At 42.8% G+C, this 18581-nt stretch overlaps 1 protein-coding gene across 3 annotated transcripts; it reads right to left on the reverse strand.

Moving 5' to 3' along the window:
* ZBTB8OS (zinc finger and BTB domain containing 8 opposite strand) lies at window positions 2463–18489 on the reverse strand. Of its 3 annotated transcripts, none has more exons than XM_005665186.3 (7): window positions 17965–18489; window positions 11548–11572; window positions 11152–11273; window positions 10861–10943; window positions 8471–8523; window positions 6371–6407; window positions 2463–4012 (listed from the first exon to the last, which is right to left on the reverse strand). In XM_005665186.3, exons 1-7 carry the CDS (start codon window positions 18059–18061, stop codon window positions 3926–3928), a joined length of 504 nt encoding a protein of 167 aa, XP_005665243.2. In that variant the 5' UTR covers window positions 18062–18489; the 3' UTR covers window positions 2463–3925. The 3 variants fall into 3 exon arrangements, with proteins under 3 accessions (XP_005665243.2, XP_020951473.1, XP_020951472.1); XM_021095814.1 differs by having other exon boundaries at window positions 17961–18111; XM_021095813.1 differs by lacking the exon at window positions 11548–11572 and having other exon boundaries at window positions 17961–18480.

Genomic DNA, 18581 nt, shown 5'->3' on the forward strand with positions numbered 1-18581 from the left:
GTGACCTACACCACAGCTCATGGCAACACCAGATCCTTAACCCACTGATTGAGGCCAGGGACTGAACTGGCATCCTCGTGGATACTAGTCAGGTTTGTTACCACTAACCATGACGGGAACTCCCCGATTTGTTTTTATTGATCTCCATTGTAGAGGTCTGGTGGTAAGAGATATGGCTATGCTTTTTTTCCTATCAAGTTTGTACCCTACTTGACTTAATACATTTCAAGAGCTCGTCTTACTGTGGCTTCAGCTCTCCCATTAACCTCACAATACACTGTTGTTCATTTTCAAAATCAACCCCCCAAGTAACCCATGATATGTAAAGGAGTCCTTTAAAAAAAGAACCCGGAGTTCCCGTCGTGGTGCAGTGGTTAACGAATCTGACTAGGAACCATGAGGTCGCGGGTTCGATCCCTGCCCTTGCTCAGTGGGTTAACGATCCGGCGTTGCCATGAGCTGTGGTGTAGGTTGCAGATGCGGCTCGGATCCCGCGTTGCTGTGGCTCTGGCGTAGGCTGGGGGCTGCAGCTCCGATTCGACCCCTAGCCTGGGAACCTCCATATGCCGCGGGAGCGGCCCAAGAAATGGCAAAAAAGACAAAAATAAATAAATAAATTGCAAATTCTTTAAAAAAAAAAAAGAACCCCACCCCATCTCAGACTGGAAATTCATCTTAGCAAAAGATAGAAGTTCTTCTGGACATTTTTTGCTTGGAGGTCTACAGTTTAAATGTATAAAATGTAGGAATTTGTCGTGGCGCAGCAGAAATGAATCTGACTAGGAACCATGAGGTTGTGGGTTCGATCCCTGGCCTTGCTAGTGGGTTAAGGATCTGGCTTTGCCATGAGCTGTGGTGTAGGTCGCAGATGTGGCTCGGTTCTGCCATTGCTGTGGCTCTGGTGTAGGCTGGCGGCTACAGCTCCAATTAGACCCCTAGCCTAGGAACTTCCATATGCCGTGGGTGTGGCCCTAAAGACAAAAAGAAAAAAAAAAAAGTATAAAATACTGAGGACCGTCGTGCGCAGGAAGAATCGAAAACATGAGGGCGGTGTGCCTGCTCAGTTAACGATCCGTGCTGAGTGTGGTAGGTTGCAGACGGCTGATCTGCGGTGCCTGGGTAGGGGCTACAGCTTGATTCAACCTAGCTGGAATCCAATGCGCAGAAAAAAAAAAAAAAAAAAAAAAAAAAAAAAAAAAAAAAAAAAAAAAAAAAAAAAAAAAAAAAAAAAAAAAAAAAAAAAAATGTACCTGAGAATTAGGAAGTTGAAGGAGGGCTACCTCAGTGATCCCGCTGTGTTCATGTAAAGAATTACTCAAACCATAGGCTTTTGGCCTAGTCTTCATTACCCTTACTTTCTGTTAAACAGCTGGAGAAAAATAATGCAGTGCTCAGAACACTTAGAAAGCTCACAGACAATCTTTCTTTTAGGTCAAGTTCGGCATACCATCATGATATGTGACACCATCCAGAGGCAATCTTTTTTCATGTATGTGTGAAAAAAACAGCAACTTTGCAAACTCTTCTATCACAAGAAAAAAATGTCAATGAATAGAGAATGGAATAATGCTGCAAATCAAACGAAAGCAGTTTCACTTTTTTTTTTCTTTTTAGGGCCACACCCTCAGCATATGAAGTCTCCCAGGCTAGGGGTCAAATTGGAGCTACAGCCGCTGGCCTATACCACAGCCACAGCAACGCAGGATCTGAGCGGAGTCTGTGACCTACACCACAGTTCACGGCAACGCCAGATCCCCAACCCACTGCATGAGGCCAGGGATCAAACCCGCATCCTCATGGATACTAGTCGGATTCTTCTCCACTGAGCCACAATGGGAATTCCCAGCAGTTTCATTTTTAAAAAACATTATCTACTTTGAAAAGTTCAGATCAGTTTAAAGTTGTTTTCCTGGCCTCCTGTCTCCTTGGAAAGGAAGAGCTTAAGTAATTTTTATTTATTTATAGTTCTTCTTTTTTGGCTGCACCAAACTATATGGAGTTCCCAGGCCATCGGTCAGTTGCAACTGCAGCAACACCAGATCCTTTAACCCACTGTGCCTGGCAGAGGCTTGAACCTGTGCCCTGGCACTACAGAGATGCCACCGATCCTGTTGGGCCACAGAGGGAACTCCTATACATTTAAAATTTTTTTTTAATTTTATTTTTTTATTACAGTTGATACTATTTATTTTTGACTGCACCTGAGGCATGTGGATGTTCCCATGCCAGAGATCAAACCCGTGCCACAACAACAACCCATGCCACAGCAGTGACAACACTGGATCCTTAACCAGCTCAGCCACAATGGAACTCTGCTTAGGTAATTTTGAAAGAACAAAGACATTTTTTAAAATTCTCCTTTTCTTTTCTAACTATATAAATATACTGGCTTTAATACAAAATTACAGGGAGTTCCTTGGTGGTTCCCCAGCACCCAATACATACACACACACACACACATATTATATATATAGATAACATTTGTATTATATACATGTACATACCTAATATATTTGTACATATAACGTAGGTAAATATACATGTTTGAAAGAAGGGCCCATTTGCATATGCATCAATTTTCTCTTATGGGAAAATTGGAAAGTATCAATACATCAGTGCTTAAAAAAACATGAGAGGGAGTTCCCGTCACGACTCAGTGAAAACAAACCTATTATCCATGAGGACTCAGGTTCGATCCCTGGCACTGCTTAGTGGGTTAAGGATCTGGTGCTGCCGTGAGCTGTGGTGTGGCTCAGATCCTTCATTGCCGTGGCTGTGGTGTGGGCCAGCAGCTTCAGCTCTGACTCAACCCCTAGCCTAGGAACCTGCATATGCTGCACATGTGGCCCTAAAAAGACAAAAAAAAAAAAAAAAAGTGAGAGAAAACAAATCAGGGTTCCTTCTAGAGAAGCCTTCCAATTGTTCAAATATAAGTATTTCATCTTAAAAAACCAACTGGAATATAGGATGGCCCTTTTCCACAGGGCAATCTAAATACAACCTCTTCTAATGTACATATAGAAAATATGTCTTAACAATTTGGAAGAAAAGCAAAATCCTGGTTGTAGGACTTCTCAAATTCCTTTTTTTTCAGACTGCGTTTGATAAGAGCACAAGGGCTTCAGTTCTCCCAGGCTGCTCTATCATCAATGATCTTTCTTAAGACCAGGCTCTGGAGGACTTGCATTCCATCGGAAGGGTGTAAGGCTCCTGCTGCTATAGCAGGAAATTAATAATTGAAGAGCCATACTTGTTACCTGAAGAATTCTTTAGAATGTAAATATTTGGGTAACAGACCAAGACTGTACCTTAATTTTCCATTTCTGAAAGTTACATTTAAAAAAAAATTTTTTTAGGGCTGCACCCATAGCATATGGAAGTTCCCAGGCAAGGGGTTAAATCAGAGCTGCAGCTGCCAGACTACACCACAGCCACAGCAAGGCCAGGGATTGAACCCGCATTCCCATGGACACTAGTCAGACTCATTTTCTGCTGTATCACAACAGGAACTCCCATGAAAATCATGGTTTAAGTTAAAAATTTCTGTTCTAGGGAGTTCCCGTCGTGGCATAGTGGTTAATGAATCCAACTAGGAACCATGAGGTTGCGGGTTGGATCCTGGTGTTGCTCAGTGGGTTGGGGATCCAGCGTTGCCGTGAGCTGTGGTGTGGATGGCAGATGTGGCTGGGATCCCGCGTTGCTGTGGCTCTGATGTAGGCCAGCGGCTGTGGCTCCGATTCGACCCCTAGTCTGGGAACCTCCATGTGCCATGAGAGTGGCCCAAGAAATGGCAAAAAGACAGAAAAAAAAAAATTTCTGTTCTGTATAACTATGTATCTTAACAGATACTGTAGAATTTATATCATGGTTTCTTCTCAAAAGGAAGAGGAAAAAAATTCTTCAGAGGAGTCTCTTCTTTTTTATCTTAAATGTCAATGATCACAAAAACTTCTGGCTTCTCTTCATTATAAACCTGCATTGCTGAATATGTTATTGCTTTGACTTCAGTTCCCTAAAGTTGGGGTTAAAGAAAAAACAAACAGGGAAAAAAAAGGACATTGCAATCAGAATCATTAACTCTAACAACAACTGGCATAAAGTCAAAATTTTAATGTTACTCTGAAAAGCTCACATGAAACAATTAGTTACCCAATCAGTATGGTACTACCCACTTATCCAATAAAAATGAGAGGCAGATGTGCACAGCAGAGAAAGTACTTAGGAGATGGAGCATTCTATATAGTCCTGGCTTTGTTTGTACCCGGATATGGAAGCTGCTGACCTCTCTGGGCATAGTTCTTTCACTTATCAAATGGGCTGAATCCAGGAATACAAAGCTTTCCCACTGTCTGGCTCAAGGCTCCTTCTCAGACTTCTTCCTTACAGTCTATCCTGGACCCTGGGAACTCAGCGGTCATCCTGAGACACTCATCCTACAGACAAATGCCTATTATCCAACATCTCCATTTAGGAGTCTTTTTTGTTTTTAGCCAGGCCCATGGCATATGGAGATTCCCAGGCCAGGGACATGGCTGGCTCCTTAACCTCCTGTGCCACAAGGGAACTCTATCCATTTAGATATCTAATAGGCATTTCAAACATAATATACTTAAGAAGAAAATTCCGCTTCCGGGCAGGTGACATTCAGCCAGCCAGTCACGGCACTGGATTTTTGCTCTTAGATCCATGGCCCAGTGTGTCCATAACCTCACAGAGAAGTATCACATTTTGGTGCTATGCCAAGGTGCAGCTGGTTCCTCCAACCCCTGCTGAGATCCCTACAGCTATTCAGAGCCTGAATAAGAGTCAATAGTGCTCAAACTCAAGGAGTTCCTGCCATAGCGCAGCAGAAACAAACCCGACTAGTATCCATAAGGATGCGGGTTCGATCCCTGGCCTCGCTCAGTGGGTTAAGGATCTGGCGTTGCTGTGGCTTTGATTCAACCCCTACCCTGGGAACTTCTATATGCTGCGGGTGCAGCCCTAAAAACAAAAAACAAGACAACAAAAAAAAAAAATAGTGCTCAAACTGGTAGCTTCAAACAGCTCACAGTTAAGGAAGCTCTGCTGAATGGTTTGCTGACCACCGAGGTGTTGATGTGGTTTTCTGCCGGAGAGATCACAGGCAAGAATGGCATTGTTGGCTATGATGTTTAAAGACCAATCTTTTAACATGTCATTATATTTGGTTTATTATTTTGGTGTTCTTGGACCATGTGTGATCAGACTGGTATTTGAATAAAATAAGACAGTGTGTCAAAAAAAAAAAAAAAGAAAGAAAAAGAAAGAAGATTCCACCGTGTCATTTGTATTATAAAAATAATTTGTGGGATTCCTGTTGTGGCTCAGCAGGTTAAGCTACTGGGAGCAAACAGGATTTCCCAGTCACTTCCACCTAATTTGGGTCTCCTTGGACTGAATACAGTGGTCAGTGAACTACAAATCAAAGGCCAAATCCGGCCTGCCACTTATTTTTGTACAGCCTCATAGGCTAAGAATGATTTTTTCCTTTCTAAATGGTGGGGGATGGGGTCATTAAAAAAAGGTTTACTGGGGGAGTTCCCGTTGTGGCGCAGTGGTTAACGAATCCGACTAGGAACCATGAGGTTGCGGGTTTGATCCCTGGCCTTGCTCAGCGGGTTAACAATCCAGCGTTGCCGTGAGCTGTGGTGCAGGTTGCAGACGAGGCTCGGAGCCCATGTTGCTGTGGCTCTGGCGTAGGCCGGTGGCTACAGCTCCAATTCGACCCCTAGCCTGGGAACCTCCATATGCCGAGGGAGTGGCCCAAGAAATAGCAAAAAGACAAAAAAAAAAAAAAAAAAGGTTTACTGGGATACAACCACATTCATTCATTCATGTGCTGTCTATGGCTGTTCGGTGCTAAACATAATAGAAAAGTAGGTGCTCTTCCACCATTCTCTGCCCACAAAGCATAAAACATTAAAAAAAACCCAAAACTGCCTGTCCCCTATTCCAAGAGACTTGACTGCTACAGAGTGAAGCCACACATGCTGGCAAATACAGCCTCTGGAGATGAACAAAAGCTAGAAGGCACCTTAGAGAACATCCAGGCCCACTCCCTCATTGGAGGGGAAGTTATCAATGTTCAAAAAGGCAAAGGGAGTTTCAAGCCCCACAGTACTCTGTAAAAAACCGAATCCCATAACCCAAGTGCTAACTCCTAATCCTCCAAATCAGATGCACGAAATCAAAGAGTTTTAACGAATATGTCTGGAGAGGTAAGCGAAGTCTGAGAAAAATGTAGGACTTTACACCCCCGTCTTAGAACTAGTAAGTTAACTGGCACATATACTGATTTTACGGTAAGAAGAGTAAAAAATGCTACGAATGGCTGGATTTAAAAACGTACCTGAGGGTGCTTGGACAATGAGAATTCTTCTCCCCACCTTGAGAAGAAAAAGTAAAACATGCTTAAGATTTTCAAGATTTAATATTTGTTCTCTCTTTCCTTATTTTAAAAGAAGCCATGTAAATGTGGTTAAGATACGAGAAAGCTAAAAGAGATGGAGGGGAAGGGAGCTACACATTTCACTTTGACCATCAGCAGATACAGCTGTTGAGGGACTAAAGTAACTGACGTCTTAACAAAGATGGCTGCTCTTAAAAAAGGTGTCCTAGTGCAGTGGACATAGGTAGATTCTCCATAAACATTGTTTATTTATTTTATTTTTTTCTTTCAAAGGCCACACTCTCGGCATATGGAAGTTCCCAGGCTAGGGGTCGAATTGGAGCTGCAACTGCGGGCCTACACCACAGCTCATGGCAACATTGGATCCTTCACCCACTGAGCAAGGCCAGGGATTGAACCTGCATCCTCATGGATACTCGTTGGGTTCATTACCACTAAGCCACAATGGGAACTCCCTCAATAAACATTGTTTAATGGATACTGGTTCATAACAGAGTAGCATGTTCAAAATGTTCACTGTACTCATGGGTATAGAACTAAGTAAGTAATACCTCCCATTGGAGAAAAAAGGTCTGAGCACCTAAGAGCAAAATACAAGATTGTATAATACTGTCTGAACTTGGTTTGTATTTTATAACTTTTCAAAAAATGGTCCGTATATGGAAGGCCCTGGAAAGGGACTCTCCTAGAACTTGGGATGAGTAACCTCTCTCCCTCCTACACTAATGTGGCTGAAGATCACAGGTGCAGAAGCAGTAGCAGTGTTAGAAAGAGCAATGTTTAAAATTCTGTTCAACTATTTATTAGCCAAGTACCCTAGGACACGCCTGTTTTCTTAGCCATAAAAAAAGGAGAAGGAAATAATATAAGATCTCACTGGATAAATAAACAAACAAAAAAAAAATCAACATAAAATGGAAAAGATATCCTTTAGATAATAACCCTAAAGTGGGGAGTTCCTGTCGTGGCTCAGTGGTTAATGAATCTGACTAGTATCCATGAGGATGCAGGTTCGATCCCTGGCCTTGCTCAGCAGGTTAAGGATCCTGTGTTGGCATGAGCTGTGGCGTAGGCTGCAGACACGGCTCGGATCGGCATTGCTATGGCTGTGGCTGTGGAGTAGGCTGGCAGTTGTGGCTCCGATTCGACCCCTAGCCTGGGAACCTCCATGTTCTGTGGGTGTGGCCCTTAAAAGACAAAAAATAATAATAACCTAAAAGAATATTAAAAAAAAGAAAAGAAATAACCTAAAAGATATCATTAAATGACTGAAAAAAACTGGAAAACACCAAATCCAATCAGAGTGCCCTTGATTAAGTGTTTGCAAGCACTGGAAGGAAAAGTATAATTTGTTAAGAGAATGAACTGGTTTGAATGGAGTCCAAGTGTGAGGATCTGTATGAAAGGATGAGAGTTGCCACTGTGGCCCACTGGGTTAGGAACCCAACTAGTAGAGTTCCCATTGTGGCTCAGTGGTAACAAACCCAACAAGGACCAGGGTTTGATTCCTGGCCTCGCTCAGTGGGTTAAAGATCCAGCATTGCCGTGAGCTATAGTGTAGGTCGCAGATGCAGCTCGGATCTGGTGTTGCTGTGGCTGTGGTGTAGGCTGGCAACTGCAGCTCCAATTTGACCCCTAGCTTGGAAACATCCACATGCCATGGATGCGGCCCTAAAAAGACAAAAAAAAAAAAAAAAAAAAAAAAAGATGCATCAGCGTTTCCCGTGACCAAGCTAGGCTTTATGCAAATCTCTGCGCCATCTAGCACTGATATATGTTTTTTTGTACTAAAACTTAACAAACTGGGAATCCAGTGTAAAAACCCAAATCAACTTTGTTCTAACAAGTTTCTGGTCCTCCAAAGCTGAGGTGAACCCTCACTCCTTGGTGTCTCACAAAGCTTAATCTGCAAAACCCTACTGGGATGCAACTGGTCTTCTGACTTAACATTTCTGCTTTTCTTCCTGCCCACTGAATTCAGGGAAAAATATAACTTAACATCTTTCATGACCTGCTATTTAAAAGGTTTTCAAAACTTACCCAATTGACCGTAATTTGAAATTTCTTTGATCAATATTAAGTACTTTCACTTCCTAAAGAAGGAAAAAAAATTGTTAATTCTAATATATGTTCATAACAGATCACTTACAGAAACATGTCTAGGTTATCACTTTTTTGAGATAATAGCATATGACTTCTCTGCAGCAAAGAAAATTAAATGTTAACTAAAATAGAAAAACTATATATTTCAAGGAAATAAGGGTTTTTTTTTACAGTCAAGGGAGGTATTCTTGAAAATACACCATCTAAAAATATGAATCGAAAGAATTTTTCTATAAGATACATTAGAGGAGCAGTGCCCATTGCACTTCAGCAGGTTAAGAACCCGACTAGTATTCATGAGGATGCAGGTTTGATCCCTGGCCTCGCTCAAAGGTAAAGGACCCGGGATTGCTGCAAGCTATAGTGTAGGTCGAAGGTGTGGCTTGGATCTGGCGCTGCTGGGGCTGCAGCTCTGACTTGACCCCTAGCCTGGGAACTTCCATATGCCACAGATTCGGCCCTTAAAAATAAAATACATAGGGTAGGATGATATAGGATTTCAGTCACTCTGGGTCGGTTGTTTTTTTTTTCTTTTCCAGCTTTATTTATAGTTGACAAAGCTCTCAGCCTATTTTTATATAATATTATAGGCACTTGAGCTCTGTAAGACAAATGACCCAGTTGGAAGAATATATGTAGTGGAGCTGGTAAGGGAGAGAATGGAGGAATTATGGAAGCAAGGAAGGCCATATGTGTTAGATAACAAGAATCTTGGAGAGGTGTTCCCTTCTAGAGGTTGATGGCAACAAGTAGTCTCCATTTGGCTTTTCCTTTTTCACATTAAGTTAAACCAAATGTACTGATTTTTAAACTTAGGCCAACATGGCAGAGCTGCAAAATTTCAAATGAGACAAAAAGAACATATGGATGGACATAAATATAGCTCAAACTTGGGAGACATAAAAAGTGCAAATGGAGAAAGTGAAGACATAAGGTACCTTCTTGTCACACAAGTCTGATAAGTGACATGTACATAATAAAGAGATCTAAATACAGAATGGGAGTTCCCATCGTGGATCAGTGGTTAACAAATCCGACTAGGAACCATGAGGTTGTGGGTTCGATCCCTGGCCTCGTTCAGTGGGTTAAGGATCCGGCATTGCCATGAGCTGTGGTGTAGGTCGCAGATGCGGCTCGGATCTGGCATTGCTGTGCCTGTGATATAGGCCAGTGGCTACAGCTCTGATTAGACCCCTAGCCTGGGAACCTCCATATGCCGAGGGAGTGGCCCTAGAAAAGGCAAAAAGACCAAAAAAATAAAATAAAAAATAAATACAGAATGCACATACATAGGCAAACTCAGGTTAATCAAGAAGTGCCGGGAGTTCCTGTTCTGGCGCAGCGGAAATGAATCTAACTGGTATCCATGAGGATGCAGGTTCGATCCCTGGCCTCGCTCAGTGGGTTAAGGATCCGCCATTGCTGTGAGCTGTGGTATAGGTTGCAGACGCGGCTTGGATCCATGTTGCTCTGGCTGTGGTATGGGCAGGCAGCTGCTGCTCCGATTCGACCCCTAGCCTGGGAACCTCCATATGCTGTAGGCGCGGTCCTAAAAAGCCAAAAAAAAAAAAAAAAAAAAAAAAAAAAAAGAATAAGGATTAGAGTATTAGAGTCAGTGCAGAACGCCAGAGCCAATCTCAAAAAAAAAAAAAAAAAAAAAGAAAGAAGTGCCTATAGTCATTATAATTTCTGCAAATCATTATCTTGTATATCTGTATGCCTTGGTTTTGCATCATATATAACATTTCTTTTTATTATTATTATTATTATTGTTATTATTAGGTCACACCCATGGCATGTGGAAATTCCCAGGCCAAGGATCGAACCCATGCCACAGCAGCAACCCAAGCCCCTGCAGTGACAACACTGGATCCTAACCCCCTGAGCCACTCGGCAACTCCTTTTATTTTCCCCCCAAATATTCTTTTTTTTTTTTCTTTTCTGCCTGCCCTGCATGCCAGGGATCAGATCTGAGCCAGAGCTGCAACCCAGCCATTGCTGTGGCAACGATGGATGCCCAACCCACTGTGCTGGGCTGGGGACTGAACCTGCATCCTGGTGCTCCCAAGATCCCACAGCAGGAACTCCTCACATGGTCTTCTTTTTTTTTTCCTTTTTTAGCTGCACCATGGCACATGGAAGTTCCTGAGCCAGGGATCAAATCCAAGCTGCAGCTGCAACCTACACCACAGCTGTGGTAATACCAGGTCCTTAACCCATTGTGCCATAGCAGGAACTCCACCTGTTCTATTTTAAATCACTAGTTTCATTCTAAAATATAGACTAAGAACCCATTTGCTCAGTAAAAAAGAAGAATTTTTGCTTACCCGTGGTATGAAGAATTCATCAGCACTGAATTTATAAAGCCATTCATCCAAAAAGTGAAACAGAAGAGACTGTAAGTCATCTCCTATGCAGAATCAAAAAGAATCATAAAAGTATGTTTAATAATTTTTGTCTCTAAAAATTCATTTGAATTCAACAGCACAAGGAATTGTTTAGGCTAGCTGAAAGAACAGGCTCATAATCAATTTTGTTCTTCCTGTGAACATGTAATGAAATTATGTAAATACTGAACATTTGTATAACAATTTCTTCCTTGTGAATATATTGGTTACCTTGGGTTTCTACTTCCATTGTTTGGAGGGGCTCCACCGTTCCAGTATCTGTCATGTAACCAAACATGGCCATTGCACATTGCTCAAATGCTTCCTCCAGAGTATCTCCCCAGGCATGTAACCTAAAGAAATACATTCATGCTCTGTGTAAAATAATTCACTGCAACAGGGAAAACCTGACAGCAAAGTCAAAATAAAATCAACATGATAAACACAAAACCTAAGGCCTCAATCAATTTCAGGACACTGAAACCAAGTAGTATTAAAGACACCATTTTCATGTTCTAAAGGAACCAAAATAGGAGAAAAATTAAAACTAGGGACATCAAGATTAAAACGTTAGCCTTCGGAGTTTAACCATATGATGTCAAAGGCATAAACTCCAGGTATACTCACTGAACATCCGCTGTATGATCCAAATCTGAGGGAGAGAGAGAAAAATACTTATAAATAACTAAACCTAAAAATCACAGGAAAGTAAGAATTCCCATTGTGGCTCAGCAGTAATTAATCTGACTGGTATTCATAAGGATGCAGGTTCGATCCCTGGCTCCCCTCAGTGGGTTAAGGATCTGGCGTTGCCGTGAACTGTGGTGTAGGTCGCAGATGCACCTCAGATTCCATGTGCTGTGGCAGTGGTGTAGGCAGGCAGCTGCAGCTCTGATTCAACCCCTGGCCTGGGAATTTCCATATGCCACAGATGCAGCCATAAAAAGCGAAAAAAGGAGTTCCCGTCGTGGCACAGTGGTTAACGAATCCGACTAGGAACCATGAGGTTGCGGGTTCGGTCCCTGCCCTTGCTCAGTGGGTTAACGATCCAGCGTTGCCGTGAGCTGTGGTATAGGTTGCAGACGCGGCTCAGGTCCCGAGTTGCTGTGGCTCTGGCGTAGGCTGGCAGCTACAGCTCCAATTCGACCCCTAGCCTGGGAACCTCCATATGCTGCAGGAGCGGCCCAAGAAATAGCAAAAAGACAAAAAAAAAAAAAAGCGAAAAAAAATCACAGAAAAATAACTCTAGATCATTATCAACAGGAATAACAATCATCATCTCTGAGGAAAAACAAAATGTGGGCTGAGGGAGTTCCTGCTGTGGAGAGTGGGTTAAGGATCTGGCATTGCCATGAGCGGTGGTGTAGGTCACAGATGCAGCTCGGTTCTGGCACTGCTATTGACTCTGGTGTAGGCTGGCAGCTGTAGCTCTGATTCAATCCCTAGCCTGGGAACTTCCATATGCCACAGGCGTAGCCCTAAAAAACAGAAGGGGAAAAAAAAAACAGCATAATGTTCACAGCAATTTTACTCTCCCAAATTAAAAACCCAATGTCTGTCAGGAGAACAGATAAACTGAGGCATATAACACAACACTACTCAGCAATAAAGAAGTAAGAACTTTGGGAAAGATCCCCAATCAATGTTCTCCTCACTTGTTGCAAATAATAAAAAAAAAAATCCTTCCTTCTACTGTAAAGGAAAAAAAAAAAAAAAAAAGGCATGAACTACTGATACATTCATTTACATAAATCTCAAAAACTTTCAGTGAAGGAGTAGCTGGTGGGCTAGCAGTTAAGGATCCAACATTGCCACTACTGTGGCTCGAGATCAATCCCTGGGCTGGGAACTTCTACCAAGGACACGGCCAAAAAACGAAAACAGGACAACTCTCAGCAGATAATAACTCCATCCAAACCCCCTGCACTGAAGACTTGACCAAACTTTAGCAGGACTTCTAGTAGCTTAAGGCTGTGTTCCTAGGATCACCCTGGTGCCACTGCAATGCCTGCCAGAGAAAGCTCTACAAGGCAGGAGAATTTACTGTCTGTTCTAGTCAGCACCTGACAATAGGCCATTGACCTCCCCTTCTTGGGGAATTTACTAAAAAGGGCTTATGGTTGTGAATATTTATCAGTTTGGAGAAAGGGAGAAGTGTCTTTTTCAAGGACTGGAGGCCATTCCTTTGAAATGTACTCATCGGGAAGGACTCCCAGTCTCTGTGGGAGGACAGAATCCTAACTTAGATAACTGCCTGCTAGCAACCACTACTGGCCTAATCGACTTTACACTGACCAAGCTCTGGTAATTTTTCACTTCCTGGTCTCTACTAAGCCCTCCTGCTCTCACTTCGTCCCTCATTGCCCCCTTAAAAGACCCAATCACCTTTGCACAAATCCAAAGAGCTCGGCTCTTTCCTTTACTGTCAGTAGTTACTGAATAAACTCCACTAAACACTTTAATGTCTGTGTTAATCTTCTCTCTTTTTTTTATTGGCCAGGCCTGAAGCAAGCAAGAGTTCCTGGGCCACAGCAGCAGCCACCCAAGCCACAGCAGTGGTAACCCCTTAACCCACTGCACCACCAGGGAACGCCTAGGTGTATTTATCTCTGATACTGAGTAAAGACAAAGAAGAATCTATACGGAGTAGTTCCACTTATTCGAAACTCTAAAACAGACAAAAGCAAGTTATGGTGATAGAAGTCAGAGCAGTACTTGCCTCAAGGCAAAGGGGCACGGGACTGAATGGAAAGGAGAACTTTCTAGGACATGGAAATGTTCTAGAGCATGGCTGGAGTGTTGGTTACACAGATGTATCTGTTTATCAAAACTCACTGGACTTTACACTTAAGATGTGAGTGCTTTTACTATATGTAAATTATCCCTCTCTTTTTTTTTTTTTTTTTTTTTTTTTTTTTACTTTTTAGGGCTGCACCCAAGGCACACGGAGGTTCCCAGGCTAGGGGTCGAATCAAAGCTACAGCTGCCAGCCTACGCCAGAGCCACAGCACCAGATCTGAGCCACATCTGCGACCTGCACAGCAGTGCTGAATCCTTAACCCACTGAGTGAGGCCAGAGATCAAACCCGCAATCTCATGGTTCCACGATGGGAACTCCTATACCTCAATTTTTAAAAAGACAATTTAAAAAGACAATGACAGACTGCTACAGAGCAGTGGTTCTCAAATTTTTTGTCTCAGGAAGCCTTTACTCTCTTAAAAATTATCGAGGACACCAAAGAGCTTTTGTTTATATGGGTTCTATCTGGCAATTTTAACCATACTAGAAATTTTTTTTTTTTTTTTTGTCTTTTTGCCTTTTCTAGGGCAGCTCCTGCAGCATATGGAGGTCCCCAGGCTAGGGGTCTAATCGGAGCTGTAGCCACCAGAGCCACAGCAATGCGGGATCCAAGCTGCGTCTGCAACCTACACCACAGCTCACGGCAACACTGGATCCCCAACCCACTGAGCGAGGCCAGGGATTGAACCCGCAACCCCATGGTTCCTAGTCAGATTCGTTAACCACTGAGCCCGAAGGGAACTCCCATACTAGAAATTTTAGCTGAAAAAAAAAAAAATTTAGGAGTTCCCGTCGTGGCGCAGTGGTTAACGAATCCGACTAGGAATCATGAGGTTGCGGGTTCGGTCCCTGCCCTTGCTCAGTGGGTTAACGATCCGGCGTTGCCGTGAGCTGTGGTGTAGGTTGCAGACGCGGCTGGGATCCCGCGTTGCTGTGGCTCTGGCGTAGGCCGGTGGCTACAGCTCCAATTCAACCCCTAGCCTGGGAACCTCCATATGCCGCGGGAGCGGCCCAAGAAATAGCAACAACAACAAAAGACAAAAAGACAAAAAAAAAAAAAAAAAAAAAAATTTAACTACTTATTCATTCATTGAAAAGTAAGCTCATTGGCGTTCCCGTCGTGGCTCAGTGGTTAACAAATCCGACTAGGAACCATGAGATTGTGGGTTCAATCCCTGGCCTTGATCAGTGGGTTGAGGATCTGGCGTTGCCATGAGCGATGATGTAGTTTGCAGAAGTGGCTCGATCCCACGTTGCTGTGGCTCTGGCATAGGCTGGTGGCTACAGCTCCAATTAGACCCCTAGCCTGGGAACTTCCATATTCCACTGGTGTGGTCTTAGAAAAGACAAAAAAAAAAAAATTAAAAATAAAATAAAAATAAGCTCATAGTATAACATAAATTACATATTTTAATTTAAAAAAAAACCCTGTATTTTTCAAAAAGTTTAGTGAGAAGAGTGGCACTGTTCAGCATCTCTGCAAAAAGAAAAAATTTTTTTAAGGGCCAGAGGTGCAGTATATGGAAGTTCCCAGGCTAGGGGTCAAATCAGAGCTACAGCTGCCAGCCTACACCACAGCCACAGAAACCCAAGATCCAAGCCTCATCTGCAACCTACAACAAGCTCAAGGCATTGTTGGATCCTTAACCCACTGATCGAGGCCAAGGATTGAACCCATATCCTCAGGGATACTAGTCAGATTTGTTTCCACTAAGCCACAATGGGAACTCCTGCGAATATTTATAATGTCTGACTTTTCAATGTGTTGCAATATGACAGTTTAGTTAAAGTACATAAATAAAACCCAATGTGACAGATATATATGCAGGAGGTAGAAGGAAAAGAGTATTTTAGCAGCTTAATAAAAAATGTACAGGAGCAGTACAGCTGAAGTGGAGAGAGAAACAAAAACTGTATAGTCTTCCTTGCTACTACCCCAAAACTAGAAACATGGTAGTTTTTTAAAGGTTATTTGCAATGTGGAATTTGAAGCTCTAACAGTGAACTTTTCATACTCTGTAACATTAAAATCCACTGTGCTATCTTGTGCTCCGAACAGATTTTATGTATGCCTGACTGTGTTACATTAGGAAAAAAATTAGTTCATTGAATTATACAGATAGGAATATTATACTAGAAGGAAACATGGGAGAATTAGTTTACAACCTCAGAGTAGGCAAGGCCTAAGTATGACATCACAGAAGCTATAAAAATGGGTAATAGGAGTTTCTTTGTGGCACAGTGGGTTAAGGATCCAGCAGTTATCTCTGCCGTGGTTCAGGCTGCAGCTATGGCACCAGTTTGATCCCTGGCCCTGGAATTTCCTCTGCCACACGTGAAACCAAAAAAAATTTAAAAAGTACATTTCTACATAGTAAAAAAGACCAACAACCCAGTAGAAGAATGGATTAAAAAATATGAATATAGGAGTACCTGTTGTGGTGCAATGGAAACGAATCCGACTAGGAACCATGAGGTTTCGGGTTCAATCCCTAGCCTCACTCAGTGGGTTAAGGATCCAGCATTGCCATGAGCTGTGGTGTAGGTTGTAGACATGGCTCAGATCCTGCATTGCTGTGGTTGTGGTGTACGCTGGCAGCTGTAGCTTGGACTCAACCCCTAGCCTGGGAACCTCCATATGTTGCGAGTGCAGCCCTAATAAAAAAAGCAAAAAAAAGGAAAAAAAAAAGAATATACATATCAGAAAAGGAAACACAAATAGCTCCAAACATACGAAAATATGTTCCACCTCACTCATAGTGAGAAAAATGCAATTAGTGTAACAAGACACTCAACAAACTGGAAAAGACCAAAAAGTATGGTAACAGTAAACTGGCAAAAGTATGAGAAAAGATGCTGGGGAGAGTATAAACAGGCACAACTTCAATGGAGAGCTATTTGGCAATAACTGCTGAAGTTAAAAATGCAGGAGCTCCCTTGTGGCTCAGCAGATTAAGGATCCTGCATTGTCACTGCAGCAGCTTGGGCTGCTGCTGTAGCTCAGGTTCAGTCCCTGATTCAGGGACTTCCACAGGCTGGAGGGGAGGGCAAAAAAAAAAAAAAAAGCAGTTGCCTTTTGACAAAACAATGTAACTTTTGGAAATTTATTCCACAGATATACTTGCACAGGTGCCAAGCAATGGATGTACAAGTATACTCACTGCTGCATTGTTTCCAATTGTAAAAGAATAAAAACATAAATGTCCATCAATTAGAAAGTGGTTAACTAAACTAAATGTCCATCTCTACATGTACATATAAGAAAATGTTAAGAATGGCTGATCTGGAGACAAAGACTAGGTGGCTAGAAATCTGGGCTGGAAGTTCCCAGGCCAGAGATTGACTCTGCAACCTCATGGTTCCTAGTCGGATTGGTTTCCACACTGCACTGGGCTGGGGATCCAACCTGCACGTCCAGAGCAACCTGAGTCACTTCAGTCAGATTCTTAACCCACTGTACCACAGTGGGAACTCCCTGTACTTTTTGAATTTGGCATCATGTATAGAACTTATTAAAAGTAATTTTTAAAAATTGCTAAGTGAGAGAAAAATGAGCGTAGGGAGACATACAGGGTCCAGAAAGAACTAAGCCTAGTAAGCTATGGTAAATAGTTGGATTCTATACTGAAGACAAGGGGAATTTAATGAAATATTTTAAGCAGGGATATTAGAGTCAGATTAGTCCTTCCCAGACCACAGCCACCTTTAGGGATGATAGCTTAAGGTTTATATAGAACTTCAGAGTCTGCACTACACTTTCACATTTATTTTTATCTCAATTATCCCTCACATGAAGGAACTGAATGCAAAGAAAGGTTATGTGATTTGCCTAAAGTCACTTAACTAAATATGGCAAAACCAGGTCTTTTTACTAACACGATACAGGTAAAACACCAAGTTAGAAGTTCCCTACTGAGAGCTTTCAGTCCCCTAACCTAGCCACACTCTTAGGAGACGACAACTCCGCAAACGCTTGAAAACACGGTTGTGTTTAGAATTAATACACCAATAAAATTCCCACAAAGTAAGCGTGAATAGGCACACGTAGAAAAAGTTCAAAAGACTAAATGTGGAAGCCCAGATTTCCGATTCAGACCGGGTGGCTTTTCCCTTCAGCATCCGCGGGACAAGCACAGAAGAGACAAACAGGGCTAAAAGGGAACGTGCCGGAAGTACCGTAGGGGACAAAGTGGAAGGCGAGGCCAGAAGCCCCAGGTAATGAGAGAAGTGAGACACCTACTCACACTCGTACTTCCGATTGACTGGAGGATACTTGGCCTTGATCGCCTTCTGCTCCTCAGTCAAATTGTAATCTCTAAAATCTTCCCCTTCCAGCGCCATGATTGTGCTTTTGGACCCAAACTCAGCTTCCGCCCTTCTTCAGCTGGACTTCGGCCCTGACTTATAACTTCCGCTCTAGACTCCGCCCCTTGGCACACCCTTAAAGGACCAGGGCTCCATTCCCTGGGAGGTACTTAATCCTTCTAGACTTCCGTTCTGTGTCCCAGGGTTTGGAGCACATCATTAAAAGTCGAAGGACCCACTTTCTGCTCTTGCTTAATAGTTCTTCCTACGACTAAGGAAACAAATAATTTGGAGGACGTGGAATAAGGGACACGAATTAGACACCTTTCGATCTGAATGATAGAGGCCTTTTCTTGCCGCCTAGCCCCACAATAGATAACTAGACCCGGAAGCATCCTACATTTTCCCATCTAAAGTACTACTTTGAAGGGGTCGCTAGCTTAACACCCTTCACGAAAATGGCTGCCCCCAAAAGCGTGCGGACTAAACCTCTCACGTGACCCCGGGCGGGTGCACTTCTACTACTCCCGCGCGCGCGAGCGCGCGCGCGTGATCG

This window comes from Sus scrofa, chromosome 6 (genome assembly GCF_000003025.6).
Source record: "Sus scrofa isolate TJ Tabasco breed Duroc chromosome 6, Sscrofa11.1, whole genome shotgun sequence".
NCBI classification, from domain to species: domain Eukaryota; kingdom Metazoa; phylum Chordata; class Mammalia; order Artiodactyla; family Suidae; genus Sus; species Sus scrofa.